The sequence below is a fragment of the Hippopotamus amphibius genome, chromosome 2 (genome assembly GCF_030028045.1).
Source record: "Hippopotamus amphibius kiboko isolate mHipAmp2 chromosome 2, mHipAmp2.hap2, whole genome shotgun sequence".
In the NCBI taxonomy this organism is placed as follows: domain Eukaryota; kingdom Metazoa; phylum Chordata; class Mammalia; order Artiodactyla; family Hippopotamidae; genus Hippopotamus; species Hippopotamus amphibius.
Window position 1 is genome coordinate 205,836,353 of NC_080187.1, and position 18,623 is coordinate 205,854,975.

The 18,623-nt window shown below is 39.9% G+C and overlaps 1 protein-coding gene across 3 annotated transcripts in view; it reads left to right on the forward strand.

Annotated features, from left to right (window-relative positions):
- Nucleotides 1–13,289, forward strand: part of TRIP4 (thyroid hormone receptor interactor 4) — a 56,602-nt gene extending 43,313 nt beyond the window's left edge. The window contains exons 12-13 of one of the 3 annotated variants that reach the window (XM_057723787.1): nucleotides 6,705–6,807; nucleotides 12,844–13,289. In XM_057723787.1, the coding sequence (XP_057579770.1) occupies nucleotides 6,705–6,807; nucleotides 12,844–12,845 (105 nt within the window). In that variant the 3' untranslated portion in view covers nucleotides 12,846–13,289. The other 2 variants (XM_057723785.1, XM_057723786.1) reach the window with 2 other exon arrangements.
- Nucleotides 13,290–18,623: the final 5,334 nt, after the last annotated feature.

An 18,623-nucleotide genomic window follows, 5' to 3' on the forward strand; every position in this document is an offset into this window, starting at 1 on the left:
TTTGTGTGTGGAGGTTCCAGTATAGATTAAGATTCCTAAAGGCACAGAAAGTCACACTGAGAATTTTACTGTGAGTAGGAGGGGGCCAAGATACCAGTGCTGTGTGGCTTCAACCAGATCATCTTCCACAAATGTCTGGAAGAAGACCCAAAGCTGCGTATTGCTTATCCCTTATTCCTCTCACCTGGAGCAGATATGAATGGTCTCTGTAGCACTGAGCTGGAACCCCCTGTATTTGATACTAGGCACATAATTTGCATTGGGTACTGGTACATGAGTTCAGCTATCCCACTTAGGGCCAGTTGGCATGATCTTTATCCATCTCCAGTCAAATATGCAGTAGTCATCTTGTCAAAGTATCATGATCAACGTGTTAACTCTGATGTGAGAAAACTCTTATCCTCCAGTATAGTGGGGCCCAAGGTGCTAGTTATCCTGTGAACACCTTGAATCGCTTTGAAGAAAAATGAGAACTTTTTTTTTTTTTTTAATGAGAACTATCAGAGAACTCAGTTGCTTTCAGGATATGCTTCTTTGGATCTGTTGTACTTGTGGCCTTTTTATCAGACTCATTTCCTTCTCTCTTTCTGAGTATTATCACCTCAATCTTCTTGGAGTTGGTTTCTAGCTAACTAGATTTCAGAGCCTGATTTCATGTCCTGTCTAGTTCCTCAAAGTTCAGACCCAAAAAACCTACAGCAAATATATGTTCTTTGTCAATGAGTTTCTTCTTAACTGTTTGCTTTAGCTGTTAGCCCTCTGGAGACAGGTGTAAGATTTATATATAGGTCATCTAGGGAATTGTTGGGAAGAGTGACATTGTTTAGGACTTTCTGATCCTTTCAGTACAAGGATTAAATGGAGGCTTGTGAAGTTGGTGAAAATGCCCACTTGGCTCTGAATCAGTAGTGGTTGGCAAAAACCACTAAACTTTTTTTCTGTTATGAAGATGGCAAGAGAAATGTTTTCTAGATGACTGGTGAGCAATTTCCCTCTGGAGAGAAGAAGAAAGTGGCTGTTTAGTGGTTAATTACCTGTTATGTTAGACAGCTATGAAACTTATGAGGCATGAAAGAAGAGTAGGCCCACCTTCCCTGCTCGTCAGTCAAGAAACCAGGTGATAGGAGTCATGTTGTTGAAGGCAAGAACAGCAGCAGCATCCTGAGGAGTCTGTTACTGAATTTAAATGGTTGTTTTGAGTTGCCCATATTCCCTATCAGGTCTCTTGTGCTATCTCAATGACCCTTAATCTAGCATCCTCTCTAAATTGGATATGACATGGAGAGTTTATTCACATTCTTCACAAATAGGAACTTCCTTTTTCTTAATTTACTCTTTCTTTGGGTCAGCTGCATTTTAGTCTTTTGACTCTCAAACCAAAAATCCCATTCTTGTAAGTCTCTGACTTGTTGGTGTTTAATATGGTCTGTAGTGTCCAAGATCCAGTTGCAGAGATTATACTTTTTTGCAGGTACTGAGGCTCTGCCAAGCTGACTTTGCTTTAATGCATTTTACCATGAAAATAATCCCTTCTTCCAACACATAGACCTTACTTTTCTTTATTCCTGTAGGCTTCTTTGCTCTTTAGCTCCATTTCTTGAAAGCCTCCTGAAGTTTAGTGATAGAGCTTGGGAAAAAGAATATTCACCTGAAACTTGGATTTAGATACAGTTGGGAAAGTTAATTTTAATATTTATCTTTATTGTAAGTCTTAAATGGGTCCAAGGAACGTCTTGTTCTATGATTTCATTTATCCATCATTTTTCCCATTATTTGACATTTTCTTACTCTGTTAATATATGTCAGGGTAGTTTTTATTAAACATGGGGCCTATGGGCCACTTGCCAAGACAAAAAAGTTCTAATGTAGTTTGAGGTATGACAGACTACAGAGTAGCACCTGCTTTTATCCAGAGTTTAGTCCTAAGAGTGTCTAGTTCCCAGCATGTGTGTTTAGCATGGTTAAGATGACTTAAAAGCATAAGTAGGTAAATTTTTTTGTTCTTACGTCCAACAAATATTTATTGATTGCCTACTGTGTGCCAGGCATGATTCTAGGTGCTGAGAGGTAAACAAAACAAAGATCCCTGCCCTCATGGACCTTTTATCCTAGTAAGGAAGGTTCAAATTTAAAAATTTAAATAAGTGAATTACATTGTATCAGATGATGGTAAGTGCTATAGAAAAAAAAAAATAAGGGGGTTAAGAGTACCAGAAGACCCACTACGAAGCTGACATTTAAACAAAATCCTGGGACTTCCATGGTGGCGCAGTGGTTAAGAATCCGCCTGCCAAGGCAGAGGACACAGATTCGATCCCTGTCCAGAAAGATCCCACATGCCATGGAGCAACTAAGTCTGTGCACCACAACTACTGAGCCTGCACTCTAGAGCCTCGAGCCACAACTACTGAGCCCACATGCCACAACTGCTGAAGCCAGTGTGCCCTAGAGCCCATGCTCTGCAACAAGATAAGCCACCACAACGAGAAGCCCACGCACCTCAACGAAGAGTAGCCCCAGCTTGCCCCAACTAGAGAAAGCCTGCATGCAGCACCAAAGACCCAACACAGCCAATAATTAAATAACAAATAAATAAGTTAAAAAATAATAAAAATAAGGAAATTTATTTTAAAATAAAATAAAATAAACAACATCCTGAAGAAAGAGAGAGGAAACCATGTAGATACCTAGCAGGAAAAACATCCCAGAAAGAGGGGTAAGAAGTACAAATATCCAGAGGCAGGGGCTTCCTAGGTGGCGCAGTGATTAAGAATCCGCCTGCCAATGCAGGGGACAGGGGTTCGATCCCTGCTCCAGGAAGATCCCACATGCTGTGGAGCAACTAAGCCCGTGAGCCACAACTATTGAGCGCATGTGCTGCAGCTACTGAAGTCCACGCGCCTAGAGCCCGTGCTCTGCAGCAAGAGAAGCCACGGCAATGAGGAGCCGGCGCACCACAATGAAGAGTAGCCCCTACTCACTGCAACTAAAAGAAAGCCCACACACAGTAAAAAAAAAAAAAAAAAAGACCCAACACAGCCAATTTAATTAATTAATTAATTAATTTTAAAATGAAAAATATCCAGAGGCAGGAAAAAGGAAGCCTGTGTGGCTAAAGTGGAAAGTGGGATAGGGTAGTAGAAGAAGGAATCAGAGAGGAAATGGAAACCAGAATGTCTAGGGACCCGTAGGTCGTGGTGAGGACTTGGTCTTTTATTCTGACTGAGATGAAAAGCCATTGGAGAGTTTTAAACGGGAGTGACGTGATCTGATATATTTCTAAAAAATAGCTCAGCCTGCTGTGTTGAAAATAGACAAGAGGGAGGTTAAGGGCAGAAACAGAGAGACCAATGAGGTTACTGTCGTAATCCAGGGAGACATTGTGATGGCCTGGACCAAGGAAGTAGCAATGGAGGTCTTAAGAAGTGCTGAGATATTGGGTATCTTGTGAAGATAGAGTTAACAGGATTTCCCAGTGCATTGGTTGTGGGGTTTTGGGCCTGAACAACTGGAAAGATGTAATAGCTGTTTACTTTAAAGGAATATGAATAAGAGAGGAGCAGCTTTGGAAAGGAAACCAGGACCTTGAATTTTACTTTATTTTTTTTTTTTATTGTGGTAAATATACATAACAAACTTACCGTTTAAACTATTTTTAAGTGTACCATTCAGGGATATTAAGTACATTCACAGTGTTGTGCAACCATCCATCTCCAGAAATTTTCATCATCTCAAACAGAAACTTTGTACCCATTATATAATAACTCCTCTTTCCTCCTGCCCCCAGTCCCTAGTAACCTCTATTATACCTTCTTTCTCTATGAATTTATCTTTTTTATTTTGGGGGGCTGTGCCATGTGGCTTGCGGGATCTTAGTTCTCTGACCAGGGATTGAACACCAGTCCCGACAGTGAAAGCACTAAATCCTAACCATGGACCACTAGGGAATCCCCAAATTTGTCTATTCTAAGTAGCTCACATAAGTAGACTTGTATATTTGTCCTTATGTGTATGGTTTATTTCACTTAGCATAATTTTTCTAGGTTCATTCATGTGGTAGCATGTATCAGAATTTCATTCCTTTTTAAGGCTTAATAATATTCCATTGTATGTATATGCCATATTTTCTTTATGCATTTATCTTTTGGTAGACATTTGGATTGTGGAAACCACTGGCTATTGTGAATAATGCTGCTGTGAACATTTGTGTACAAATATCTGAATCCCTCCTTTCAATTCTTTTGAAAATTCTGTGCCCAGAAGTAGCATTGCTGGATCATATGGTAGTTTTCCATAGCAACTGCATTGTTTTACATTCACACCAGCAATGCATGAGGGTTCAGCTTCTTCACATCTTTACCCATGCTTGTTATTTTTTGTGTTTTTTATTTTTGTCTTGTTTTATAATAAGTCATCCTAGTGAGAGTGAAGTGGTATCTCATTGTGGTATTGATTTAAATTTCCAGGACCTTATTTTTTTCCTGTTTTATTGTGCTGTAATTGCATATAACATTGTATTAGTTTAAGGTTGTATAACATGAAGATTTGACATATGATCTGTATATTGCAAAATGATTACCACAATAAGTTTAGTTAACATCCATCACCTCTCATAGTTACAAATTCAGGACCTAATTTTTTAACTTTGAGATTGAAGGAAATCACCAAGGTTGTGAATGTAGAGAGAGAGTAGGTCTGAAGTGTGCCTCTTGGAGTACTCCAACATGTAAATGATGGGGAGATGAGGAGCAGTCATTAAAGAAGCAACACTGGAGAGAGAATGGTATCCTGGAAGCCAAGTAAGGAATGTGTTCAGGAAGAAGGGAGAGAAGAAATCTGTCAAGTTCTACATGTATCAATTTAAGATGAGAACTGAGGATTGATCATTTGATTTGGCAGCATGGAAGTGAACAATGATCTTTACAAGAATAGTTTTGGTGGAGTGATGAGAATGAAAGCCTCTCTATAGTGAATTCAAGAAAAAATAAAGGAGAGGAATTTGAGGCAGGGTGTATAGATAATCTTGTAATGAATTTTGTTGTGAAAGGAATCTGAGAAATGGGACAGTAGCTGGAGGAGAATGTGGGATCTGGGGAGTTTTTTGTTCTATGGCAGACATTATAGAAAGTATGTTTGTTAATGGGATTGATCCAGTAGAGAGAACATTTATTGATGTGGAAGAAGGAGGAGTGAAATGGTTTGTAGTTTTGGAAAAGCAGAGCTGTGAAGTCTTGGCACGTTTGTCCTCTGCCTCAACACTCTCTGAGACACAGAGAAGAGAGAGCAGGAAAATCGAAGAGTTGTGAACTGTGACTTTTGCTGCTTTGGCTTCTGTCGAATTAGGTTTAAAGATCTTGATGGCAGCCTCTGGTTTTATTTGTGCCAAAGCACCTCAGCAGGAACAGCTGGACCCTGGTTTTCTTTGCGTTCTAAAGATCCAAAGGATAAGGAAAGAAGAAAGTTTCTCCTTCCATCTTTAGTCTTTATTTTCTACCATGAACATTTTGAGTGTTAATGTGAATATAATTGTGGCTGATACTTGATATTAAGCTATGTTTTATCAAAGTACATGCCACACCTGTCCCACACAAAAATCCATGGTATGTGGGCAGGACTAAAAGCCACCGTAAATCCCTTCTGTTTCTTCACAGCATTACTTACCACCTAGGACAGAGTAGTCAGTAAGGAACTTTACCTGTTTATGCTTCCACTAGTTATAGAGACATTTGAATTTTCTTACTTATTTTGCTGAAGCCTCCATTTTTACTTTAGAGCCTTATATCTTTCGAGGACACATCTTAGCAGGTGAATAAGAATGGAAAATAATTTCATACTTTTTAGTTACTAGGAGAAAGGCTTCTCTGGTAATGGAGTCTGACCCATAGCCATAGTTAGCTTTTGAGTTGTATTTATCAAACATGCTAAACACCAGGCATCTCAAGATAGGAAATAATGAAATATCAGGTCCATTGGGCATTGCTAGAGAGCACTTTCTGCCAACCCTCAGTTGTTCGTTAAGTTGTGATTATGTGGCCAGATAGTCCTACACCACATTCTGTGTCTGTCTTTGCAGAAGGAGTAAAAGTCCTAAGTATTCACATAGATTTGTTTTGTGATACGAGATCCAAAAGAGTCTTCTAAATTATTTTCAGAATTGCTCTACCATTACCTTTTCACCCTAAGTGAGTCTGGAATGCATCCAGCAAAACAACCTTAGCATGTTCATACCTTTCAGAATGAATCATCTTCCTTCCCTTTAGTGAGAGAAGGGCTCTGTTGATTGTTTCTGGCAGAATTTCCATAAATGTTCTATTTTTCTTAAATCTTCCACTCTTGAGCTGAATCTGGGGGTGCCTGATATTGCTGAAGGAGACCTCTGAATCGCCCAACTCACAGTCACTTATATTGAAAGAATAGTCAGTTTTGATTCTCTGGGAAGATGTCAGGCATCTTTTTTTAAGAAGTTGTTTCCATTATAGGAGTCACAAATGGTGAGCAAAAGACTGCATAAGAATACTGTGCTAAAGCCTGGGGAAAGTTGAAGGGTTGTTCTTGCTTGTTGAGCATAAATCCTCTTTACCTGACTGTGTAATGGAGAGTAGTAGCATCATTAGGTTGAGGTGGATTCTGGGACATCCTTTGATCTCTTTGAAATTCAAAATTTGTTCCAACTAGCCTGAACTTTTTATTTTTATATTTCACAGTATCCAGACATGAGTCAAGAATCTGATTCTCCGTTTGTTTTCATCTGCACAAATCCCCAGGAAATGATTGTGAAGTTTCCTATTAAAGGAAATCCAAAAATCTGTAAGTCACAAGCTTTGATGGTCTAATTTTTTTTTTCTTTTTGTCTTGAATCTCACTTGTTTAACTAAAAATTTTTTTTTCTCTTTTTAAGCTGTTCTATGTTATCTTAAATATTTGGAGGATTAGTAAAATTCTATTTATCACACACCTGAAACTAACACAATATTGTTAACCAACTATACTTCAGTAAAAAATTCTGTTTATCAATAACTTTAATGTTAGGGTAACTGTAGTGTAGCCTTTCCAAAGTATACCTTGATCCACAATTATTCATATATTAGTGAATCACTCTAAGCTTCCATTAGGACCCCATTACCTTTAAAATCCTATTTGTCAGCCAAAAGAGCACGTTTGCCCCACTGTCCTGTTCATATTAAAGGAAGTATTAAGCCAGTGCCAGTGGCAACATTGTTATTTATCCACTGTTCCTCCATATGCAATCTGAGAATAAGACAACTTTTTAAGTGTCTATTTTTGAATGTCTGTTTTGGAGGTACCACTTCCCACTATTCCCTTGATTACTGGTTCCTAGAGCTCTGCTCTAACCCTCTTGCTTTTCATCCTCTTTTTGAAACCTCTTTTTTTTAATTAATAAATTAATTAATTTATTTATTGGCTGTGTTGGGTCTTTGTTGCCACACAAGGGCTTTCTCTAGTTGTAGTAAGTGGGGGCTACCCTTTGTTGGAGTGTGCAGGCTTCTCATTGCGGTGGCTTCTCTTGTTGCAGAGCACAGCTCTAGGTGGCTCTAGGCGCACAGGCTTTAGTAATTCCAGCACTTGGGCTCAGTAGTTGTGGCTCTCGGGCTCTAGAGCGCAGGCTCAGTAGTTGTGGCACACAAGCTTAGTTGCTCCGTGGCATGTGGAATCTTCCCAGGCCAGGGATTGAACCCGTGTTCCTTGTGTTGGCAGGCAGATTCTTAACCACTGAGCCACCAGGGAAGTCCCTTGAAACTTTTTGATGGTTTTCTTTTCTGTAATGTTTGCTTTTATGGGTTTGTGATTATAGTACCCTCTGCATATTCACTTTTTAGGAAGTGCTTGTGGCATTATTCTTTCAACCTCCAACTCTTCTTCAACTCCCAACTTCTCTTCCTCTATCTAGCAGCCTCTTCTATTTCCAGGGAATCTCAAGAAACATATAGTGGTGTCCTCTCTGCCTAACTTCCTTTTAAGAACACATCAGCACTCTCCCATTTGTTCATGTCAGTTACTGTCTTGTGACTGTGTGACGCTGCTTTCCCATTGTGCGAACTGGATGCTTTTGGGGCATGCATCGCTGTCAGCTGTACACAACACTACCTCACCTTGTGCGTTGGGGATCAACTGTTTTATAAATCTGCTCTGTAGAGAAGTACTTCTCAGATTGTAATGTAAATAAAGCACCTAGAAAGCTGTTAAAACACAGGTTCCTGGGCCTTCTCCCAAGTGATACTAATGCTGTTGGTTAGCTGATACACTATGGATAATACTGCTTTTGATCACAAAATGAAATGCTTGGAGTATGAGTTTAGATTAATGCATATTCATTCCAAAATTCAGGCAACCCTCTTGATTTGTGAAACATATTCCTGAGATCCCTGCAAGTCAGAAAATCTGAACATAAGCCCTTGACTTAACACAAATTATTTACTTCATACTTTACCCCTCCTGTTAGCCAAGTGGCCCTGGAAATTCTTTTTCCTTCTTCATCACTATTTAGGATTTAAATCTCCCTTTTTCTCTCCTTTTTCGGTTGTGAAATTTTACTCCTTCCTACGATGGTCCATTCTTACCTTACTGTAGGCACTGATGGCAACACTGGTGGTAGGAGGAAAACACAGTCAGTCTTCTCTCCGAGACCCACTGCTACTTGATCTTTAGTCCCAGTTACCTTTTCATAGCTTCCTCCCTATCTTGGTTTTCATCTGCAGCTTTAAACTCCTGTGAGAAGATGTTCTGTGTAAACAGAGTTTATATATTTCTCTGAAATGTTTTACTTCAGTACTTTCTCTTCCAAGAGACCCTCCTTCAGCACATATGTGAACTTCATTTTTCTCCACAAGGTTTAATAGGGGGCAGGGAGAGTGATGGTCTTAAGAGAAAGCTTTTCCCCGTTGCTTCTGTTGGTTAAAAGCTTTAAAAAGCCAAAATGGCTGTGTGCTTGTTTCAGGGACAGCAGGGCCAGAGAGAAATTGTGAGACTGCAGATTCTTCCATAGTAGACCAGACAAGGTGAAACATGGGTCAGAAACAATAGATAAGGGGGGGCCGGGGGGGGGGGGCGTGGAGGGGAGAGAGTAAAATGACCAATCCCTGTTATCTCAGAAGAAAATTTCTATTGAGAGGGAGCCGGCCTACCTGAGGATTTAGTCTGGTGTGAAGTTTCTATTCCCTGTAACTCTTCATTCCTTTATCCTTCATTCATCCTTACTATCTTTAAAAACCTTACACTCTGCCAGGATTTCCTTCCCTCAGGCCATAAGGGCCACCTCCAGTAGTTTACAGCTGGAAAAGTCTTTAATCCCACTGTCATTAGAGGAAAATACATACTTGGCTCTTAATTTGAAATGCTTCACATTTTCTTCTAGAGTATTGTTACATGAAGTGGTTAAGTTCCATGGTATTAATAATATTAATACTCTACTTCAGTTACAGCTCTGTGCCTTAAATATTTTTTTCTTGTGAGATGGCTTAGGAACCTAGTTATTTTTCATAGATTAGTTCTATGAGAAATTTATTCTACGTTCCAAGCTTCTGAGTTACAAATAAACTTCTACAATATACCTCATTTACATGTTGTATCACATGTATATATTTGCTTTAAATTAAAGGCATATATTTTTATTTATGTTTTTGGACAAATAAACTTGAGCTTGCTTGACCTGAGGATAATTGTGCTTCTTGAAGTTGAAATAATTCAGGAAACAATGTACAATATGAAATCACTTGGCTGTGTGTCTGCTCAAATTAAGAAATGCAAAAATTAAGTATAGTAGAATATATAAGTTGAATGCTCAAAGAGATGAAGGAAAGTTTTTTACTTTAAATGAACTACATGCTTTATAAACTCATGCAAATTCTGCCTTATATCTTATGCAAAGCATGTGAAAATCCCTACCAGAGTTATATCGATTGATGGCAAATAGTTTTTTCCCTTTTAACTTCTCCCCCATCTGCTGCACATGCATTTGATTTTCTTTTAGGCACCATGATTCAGGATGTGATTTAACACTGAAATGCTGTACGTACTAAATGTAAAAATATTGGGGAAATACAGAAACTAAGCAGTATCACTCTGCTTTTAAGAGAGTGTACTGTATATTACTGTAGTTAACTGTCCAAAAACCAAGTCTTAAAAAACCAGGCTAAACTAGAATTCAAAAGTTCAGAGGGCATCCACGATAACTGCTTCTTCACGCAAGGAGCCCCAGTCCTGGCCTTCATTGCCCAGCTAACCCAAGAATTGCCACTATTGCAGTCACTATGGTAGATGTTAGGGATGCAAAGAAGTTTTTAGTTGTAAGGAGCTCACAGATTGCTGGCACATGTATGGTTTTCTTAGGTTAACCTAAGGGATGAAAGACTTTCTGAATCCCTAGGAGTGCCCTGGAAATCCTTCTTCCTTTCTATTTCCTTCTTCCTAAAAGTTTTCTATTTTATGACATCATCACAAAAGCCAGAGGCTAGTTTGCCTCCCACTGAGTGCTCTGTTTTGATGGGTTGATCTTACCTGAGCTGGTCTCATGTGAGGGCTTTCACAATTAGACTGGAATGTTATGAAAATTATATTTGGAATATACTTATACAGTAAAGCTTTGAGAATATGAAGAAGGTAATGTCTCTCTTTTTTTTTAATATGAGGAGCCTGAAATAAATATAGTTAAAAGTCTTGCCTAGAGTTGTCTGGTAAATATGGTAAATTAAAAGTAAAACTGAGACCATAACTAAGAAACACAACTCCCAAGCCTTAGCATAAATAATATGACTACCATTAATTTTTCAGAGAACTTTGTACTTATGAAGCACTTAAACATATATTACTTCACTTAATTATTTGATTAAATGATTCAGTGTATGTAAAATACTTGGTACAGTGCTTAGTATACAGAAAAGCACTTAGCATTAGCTATAATCCTCTCAGCAACTTAAGTTAGTAGAAATTTTTTCTTCCTTTCATTTCATAGTTGAGTGAACAAGTTTACAGAAATTGTATTTTGCTCAAGTCTTTCTACCTATAGGTTTCCTGCTTTTCTCACTTTATTACATTGCCTCAGAAACAAAGTATTTCAATTTACATTTCATTTTTAGGGCACAGTATCTTAGAGCCGCAAAGGGCCTCCAGTACTGTGTAGTCCAGTTTCCTCGTAGCATTGAAAAAGTTGAGGGAAAGAGCGACTAGGTGACTTCCTCAAGGTTATACAGATAGGTAGTCTTAGGACTAAAACTGAGACCTGGGTCTTATAATTTATTCAGTATAGAGAACTAGAAGTCTATATTCTTAGATGGATTTCTAAATCCTGTCCTGGCTTGTCCTAAGGAGCTTAATGAGACGAAATACTTCTTTGTACCTCTGGGTACCACCACCTTTACAATGAGTACTCTTTTATGTTTATCTGATATCTGCTATTTTTCGTTACTTAGTAGTCCCTATAAAGTAAAGGTTTTGAAATATGTGGTGTCTGCTTTTGTTAATTCATTGATTGAGCACCTACCATTTGGCTGTCATTGTGGTAGTCTTAGGGATACAAAGGCAAACTTGCCTCATAACAGGGCTCTTTGCCAGATTGCTGGCACATGTTTGGATTTCCAGCAAGGCAGCCTGGGGGATGAAAGAACTTCTAAATCCCTGGGAATACTCTGTGCTCTAAAGCCCAAGTTAAAATCAACATCATTGTGACTGTTGTGGACATCATTTAGCGTATCACTAAGTGATGGTTTCTAAGGAAGCCCAGAAAAATAATATTATTCCAGAGGCAGGTGTAGCCCTGGAGAGATGAAGAAAAAGGAAAAAATTAAGAAAACAGGGAAACTTGTTAGATTGAAGTAATTTTTTTCACACTCTCCTTATGCAATAGTCAGGACATATATTCTTATCTTAGTTGGGCAAATGAGGATATTGAAGTCCAGAGAGATGGAATGACTTCTCCCAAGTCATGCATCTAGTTGGTATCAGACAAAGGAGGACTGGACCTGGGTCTCCTGACTTCTTGTCCAGTGCTTTCCCTCTTACAACTGATTACTGCAACAAATGAAAATGACAAACATACAAGGGGCAGTGGTTGTGGGTATAGGCCTGTAGTACAGCCAGCTGCTTTTGTTTTGTTTTTTGTTTGTTTATTTAGTGCCAAGGCTGAACTGAACTATTTCTGTTTCCAGCATCAGCATCTCTGTTGACTTAAATAAGACTTTCTGTGGGAGAAAGCAGCCTGCAAGCTCTGTTCTCAGGCCAGACAGACAGGAACTCTGTTAAGTTTTTCTTCGTGAGATGGATATTTCCTGAGGCGGCTACCACTGAACCGAACTTTATCCTGGTAGATCTGAGGAGTCAGAGGTTGGAGACCACATCAGTGAAGTACCTCTCATTAGGGTCACCTGGGACAGGAAGGTTGCTTGTTTTCTAACTTTAACACTTAGGAGAGTCATACAGCCTATGACCTTTGCCCTTATTAGCTGGTGATAGGGGCCCTTTGTCAGTAAAGCATTCATGTGGATTCTACTCCACTGTTTCAGGTCACTCCCCCTATTAAGTCTGAGGCAGCAAAGGAGTGAGTCAAACTGCTTTTCTCACTGTGAGGGAGGTTCGTGCATTATGCTCAGCCAGTTAACAGGTCAGAGGAATGGGTTTCCCACTGTGTGAAATGTCTTCCTTTATCATCATGTGTGTATTCTTTAAAAACTTGCCTTAGCATCAGACACGCTGGAAAACACGATGTTTCTTTTCTAGTAACTACAGAATTAGAAATATTAACTTCTTAGATTCTTTAGGTGAATACTCAATGTGTTTGTGTGCATACGTTTGTCCCTATACAGTGTTCCCACTGCTTCCTTCTTCTTACAGAATGAAACTCTGAAGTTTGAAAGTGTCGGAGTCCTGAAGCAAGATAATTGAATGTGACAGGAACACAGTAACCAGAAGACCTGGGAGGCCATGAAAGATTTGCATTGCAAATATAAAAAATAAATAATGAGGCTTCTTTTTCTCCCTTACAGGGAAACTGGATTCCAAGATCCATCAAGGAGCAAAGAAGGGGTTAATGAAGCAGAATAAAGCTGTCTGACCCAGGAAAAAAGGAGTTGTACAGCATAGTGGAGTTTTGTGTACTAAAATTGCTATCCACTGGTCCTTTGGAATTGAAGCAGTAGAACTCTAAAGGCTTGGCATCAGGCTTGAACCTCTTAGAATTTAAACTCTTATCAAAATCTGTATATTTTTCTTAAAGAGTGGGATTCTTACTTTATGTTGTGGGTCAAAATCTTTGGATACATTATTTATAAAAACTTATTTTAAAAATTCTAGATCTTTGACATTTTTTTCAGAATGACACAGAAGAAAAAGGAACAAGTTGGAAATTATTTTCCTCTCTGAGGTGTGGATTTGTTATAGTTAGGAAAATTCTTAACCTAAGTTAACGGTACTTCAAGGGACCACTTGAATTAAAAATTTTTTTTTCTTTTTCCTCTCAAACTGATAGGCTGGTAGAGTATTAGGGTGTTTGAGGAATTCTGTGTTTAATACAAACGTGTGATGGGACAAAAAGGTTTTTAACAAGTTTGCTGCTCTAGTCCAACATCTCTTCAAGTGAATAGTATTCAAAAGCTGAGTAACCTTCATTGGCAGATTTATGGGGGTGGGGGGATCACCTGAAGAGGTGCTGCCACTTTGTTCTTTGGTTTGAGACATTAGGACATAAGAGGATCAGACTGGGATGAGATGGAGCCACCTGCTAAAGCAGCATGAAACCACCCTATTTATTTTGTTGGTATTGCAAAAGTATCACTTGGATGGAGCAATTAGAAACAAACAAGAGTAAAATCCCTTCAGTAAATTCATCCAGATACCCCAAAATGCTGAAACTAAACCCTTTAAGCCATCTGTACCCCAGAAAGCTATGAGCTTTGGAAAAATAGAAGGTTGGTTTGAAATGAGATTTTTATTAGTCATTCTGGTCTCACTTAGTGAAGCACTTTTTTTCTGAGGCTGTTCAGAAGAGCTGTCAGAATCTCAGTTGCCGGCATCCTCAGGAAATTCACGGTCTTAAATGTGTATGTTCTGCTTTTTATAAAGCAGCACTTCTACACTGGGGAAGTTGGATTCCCTCCAGCAGTTGTGTGCATGACTTAAAAAAGAGAGCACAAGGGAGAGAAAAAAGTGCCCAGTGTTATGAAAAAGATTAATTTCCCCTTTCTTTAATCCTTCATATTCAGCGTTTATTTGCATTGAAATGCCTCTACTCATTATGCATTGATGTTCACTCAACTGTGAACCCTGTTTGTTGCAGAGCTCTGGGCATTGGTTTTGCGGGGGCCTGATCACTCTGGATTCCCAGGGAAAACCCACCCAATTCTTGTTCTGGTGATGCAGACATGTAGTTTTCTTTCTTTCTTTCTTTTCTTTTTTTTTTCTGTTCAACTTCTGTAGAGAAAGTGGAAAGGACACTAATGGCACTTCTTCAGGGGGAAAAAAGTCTATCTCTGGCCTTCTGCAGACCCTAGTACTATTTATGAAGCCACACTGGGTTCACTATGCAGTTAATAGTTTATCAGGCAATAGCAACTTGAATTCTGTGCTGGAATTGTCTGGTTTTCTTAATACCAAAATAAAATTGAAAGGCAGGAGGTGAAGAGCCTAGGGAGTAAAAAAAAAAAACTTTATCTTTCTGCCTTTTTATTTGAATGACAACCTGAGCACAGAGGAGTATGGATTGATTTTTGCACCTGGATCGATTGTGTATGCATGCCTAAAGGAAAACATTAGGAGATGCAAAAGTTCAGGTTATGCAGCCATTTTGTGTGCTGTGATAAGGAAGTTTACAAGAACTTTACAAGTTTATGAGAACCCACCTCAGCATCCAAAATACGCAGCTGGAGCCACAAAAGTAAATGGCAGAGTAACTTGGAAACTTCTCCTTTTCATGGTTAGACTGTGAAAGCCTCTCTTCAGTTCACGTGGTGGTGGTATAAGGTCTCTCTTTTATTTGTGGAGACACCCGGGAGGAAGTGTGGGAGAGAGACTTGGGGGTAGATGGCCGTCAGTTGCTCAGTGATGAATAGCGTAATTTAAAGCTTAGTGGAAAATCTTAGCAGCCCGAGTACAAACTTGCCCAGGAATAGCCTTTCAGTACTTCATAGCACTTTGCACTGACCCTGTAACTCTGGGACAGCTTGACTTGAGGGACGGTCCACATTTCTGAGCTGGTTTTCTTCTATAGCCTAAATATCTGTACCTTCTTTTGGATGGTTGGGTTCAACGGCTCTCAATTTGTATAGTAGTTAAAGGATTCAGCGTTTTTGTTTTTGTTTTTCTAGGCAGGACACAGTCTCAATTATATAAGCTCAAAGAAAGATATATATAAAACTGGAGACTTTCTCTGTCAGGATTTAGGAGGCTTTGACCTTGCAGATAGATGTTTGGAATGGGGTAAATGGGAGCGGTGTTTGCCTGCTGTAGCTAATCTGGAGAAAGAAAACTAGCTGTCCCTTCTTTTCTTTTTAAGCTGGAAGTTTACAGAAACCCATTTTTTCCCCTAGGGAGTAGGTGTAAAAAATTTAGACTTCAAAGATTGCTTTTACTAATAATTACAGAGTCATAGCCTTTTATGAGTTATAACCCCTAATCTCTTTTCATTTTAACTACTGTCTATACTAAAGCTTATTTATGTGGATTTCATTTCATTTTGTAAGTTTTTTTTTTAATGCCTTTGCAGGAGCTCCTAGCCAAAATTGAGACAGTATTGGGGTTGTTCTCTTGCCCAGTTAGAAAAGGCCAGTAAAAAAGCAAGCATCTATTAAACTAGAGAAATCAGCTAACTTCAGTTTATTAGGCCTGGGTGGGGGGAGGAAAGAAAGTCCAGGATTTTTTTTCCTTGAGATTCAAATGGCAAGTGCACATTCGCTGTTCTCAGCTTCTGTGAATTTGTTTGGAGGGAGATGATCCCTATCACAGGCTCCAGCAGCATCAAGGGATCTAGCATGTGGAGGGCTTTCTACTTCTCTCATGCAGAGAAGAAAGTATATAGCCACAGTGCCATCCTCTGACACAAACTTGTGTAAATGTGTGTCCATTTATGTGTGTGCACATAATGTGGATTAATTCATGGGGTGAAACTTGGTAGACTGATCACATTTCTGTTGTGACAGTGGAGAGTCTAGGAAAAAAACCTAGTAAACATTTTACCTTGACTTGGAATCAGGTAGATAAGGTGGGCAGAGAGGGCGACTGAGAATGTGTAGCGGTGTCACAGGAAGGCAGTGAGATGTTGGGACAAGGGGCAAAAAATGTCAATACAAAAGATTTGAGAGCATTGTACTATCTAATGTAGTAGCCACTAGCCATATGTGATTATTTAAATTAAGTGAAATTAAGATTCAGTTCTTCAGTCATTGTACCATACTTCAGATGTTCAAATAGCTACATGTAATTTTGAATTGGAGAGCGCAAATACAGAATATTTCAATCATTGCAAAAAGTTCTATCAGACAGTGCTTGTTTGGAGCAGGAGTCAGCACCCTTTTTCTGTAAAGGGCCAGACAGCAAATATTTTAGGCTTTCCAGGCCATCTGGTCCCTGTTACAACTATTCAACTATGCTTTTGCAGTGCAAGTGAAATGAATCCATAGCTGATATGTAGGTGCATGAGCATGGCTATGAGCCAATAAAACTTTATTTACAGACACTGAAATTTGAATTAATATATTAATATAGCTTTCACATCACAAAATATTCTTCTTTTGATTGTTTTTCAGCCATCCAAAAATGTAAAAACCATTCTTAGTTCATAGGACTTACCAAAACAGGCATTGCACCTGATTTGACCTGTGGGCCATATTTTGCCAAACCCCTGGTCTAGAGAAACAGAAAGTCAAAACTTCACAGATTCTTTTACCGTATAGGACATCAATTGCTTAACCATTTTTAATGGTTCTAGGCTTGAGAATTTCTCTGTCTAAAAATTGGGAGTTCGCTGTAGGAATGTTTGCTTTCCTTTGTTCCCCGTTTTTGTAGTACAGTCTTTTCCAGTGGCACAGTCATACTCTTCAGGAGGAGATGGCTACTCAAGTGTTAATCCTTAATTAAGTCATACGTTAAGTCCCAAACACTAAACCCTTTTGTCTACCTGCAAGTAGCTGAATCCTCACTTGTAACATTGTCCAGTACAGATTAGAGGTTTGCTGTCACCTGGATCGGTTTTGTTTTTGTACTGTCCTAGAACAAGCTGAATATGGGTGGATCAAGGGGAGATTATTTTTTCTAGGCCAGACAGGCTTCGTGTTCATCTTTAGCCATCACCCCTTGACACACACACATACACCTTTTGCATGTGTGTGAGGAGATGTAGAGTAAAGGGATTTTATGACCTGGCTCTATCCCCAAATCACATACTCTCTTGAGAGGCACTGTTGGAGGATGCCTCAGGGTAAGGGAAAGGAAAGATAAAAACTGTAGAGCCGGGAATTCCCTGGCGGTCCAGCTGTTAGGACGCCTCGCTCCCACTGCAGGGGGTAAGGGTTAGATCCCTGGTCGGGAACTATAAGATTCCACATGCCGCGAGCTGCCAAACAAACAAACAGAAAAACAAAACTGCAGAGCTGACTAAGACGGTTAAGGACACAGGAAGGATATCATTGAGGCTAAGGCTTGAGGATTAAGTTTTTTTCCGCTAGGTTAGGGGGTGGACGTTTCAGGGAAAAGGTGAAAAGTACGATGTTTCATGAGTGAGAGGTAAGTGGGAGGGTTCACTTAAACAAGGACCGAATGCCGACTAGATAGTGTACTGGGCAATCAGATGAATGGCAGATAAGAAAAGATAAAAGTTACAATCGTTAGAAATAGAATGGGGGGTTGGAAAAGGACTTTTAGATAATAAAAAGCAACAAGATTTGGTGATATGAGGTGATGAGGTGAAAAGTGATATTAGAAGGATTAGAAATGGGTACTTTGAAGAGGAAAACTAGTGGTAATCCTAAAAAAGAAATTGGAGAACAAAGGATAAAAAATTAGGGGATTGATACTTGGCTGAACCAAGGGATAAAATGGATGAAACACGATGAGCTGTGCTTGCTCTTCTGTTCTTTGTGGATGTTCACGTTCAGACCCCTTATGACCCTTTCCTCTCCCCACGGTTGGACACCTACAGAATTGGTGTCTTCCGTATTTAAGGTACGATACTTCCCCAGAGACCACTCTGCGAGGAAGTCTGGTCCAGCGAGAGTTCTTTCCTCGAGGAGAGAGCGTTAGGGGCGAGCTCTCCAATCCAGGTTTCTCTGAGTTTACCTCTGTTTTAACCGGTTCGCCGGGTTTTCTAGCACTCCCAGAGCTCCGAGTCTCTAATCCGGGCTCCGAGTCTCTAATCCGGGCTCCGTGTGACCTCGCGTTCCGAGGCCCAGGATTTGGCTCCTCCATCCAGGTTCCGGGTTTCCCCTGCGCTCTACCGCTCCCGACTGCACACTAGCCCGGCATCCGGATCCGAGGGCCCTGTAGTCCAGCATCCGGGTCTTCCGGGCGGCCCTGGTTGTCCCGGATCGCGGCGGCGGCGGCGGCGGCGGCGGCGGCAGCGGCGGCGGCTGCTGAGGGACCCGCGGCCCCGGACACAGCGGCATCGGCGGGCGGGGCGGAGTGGC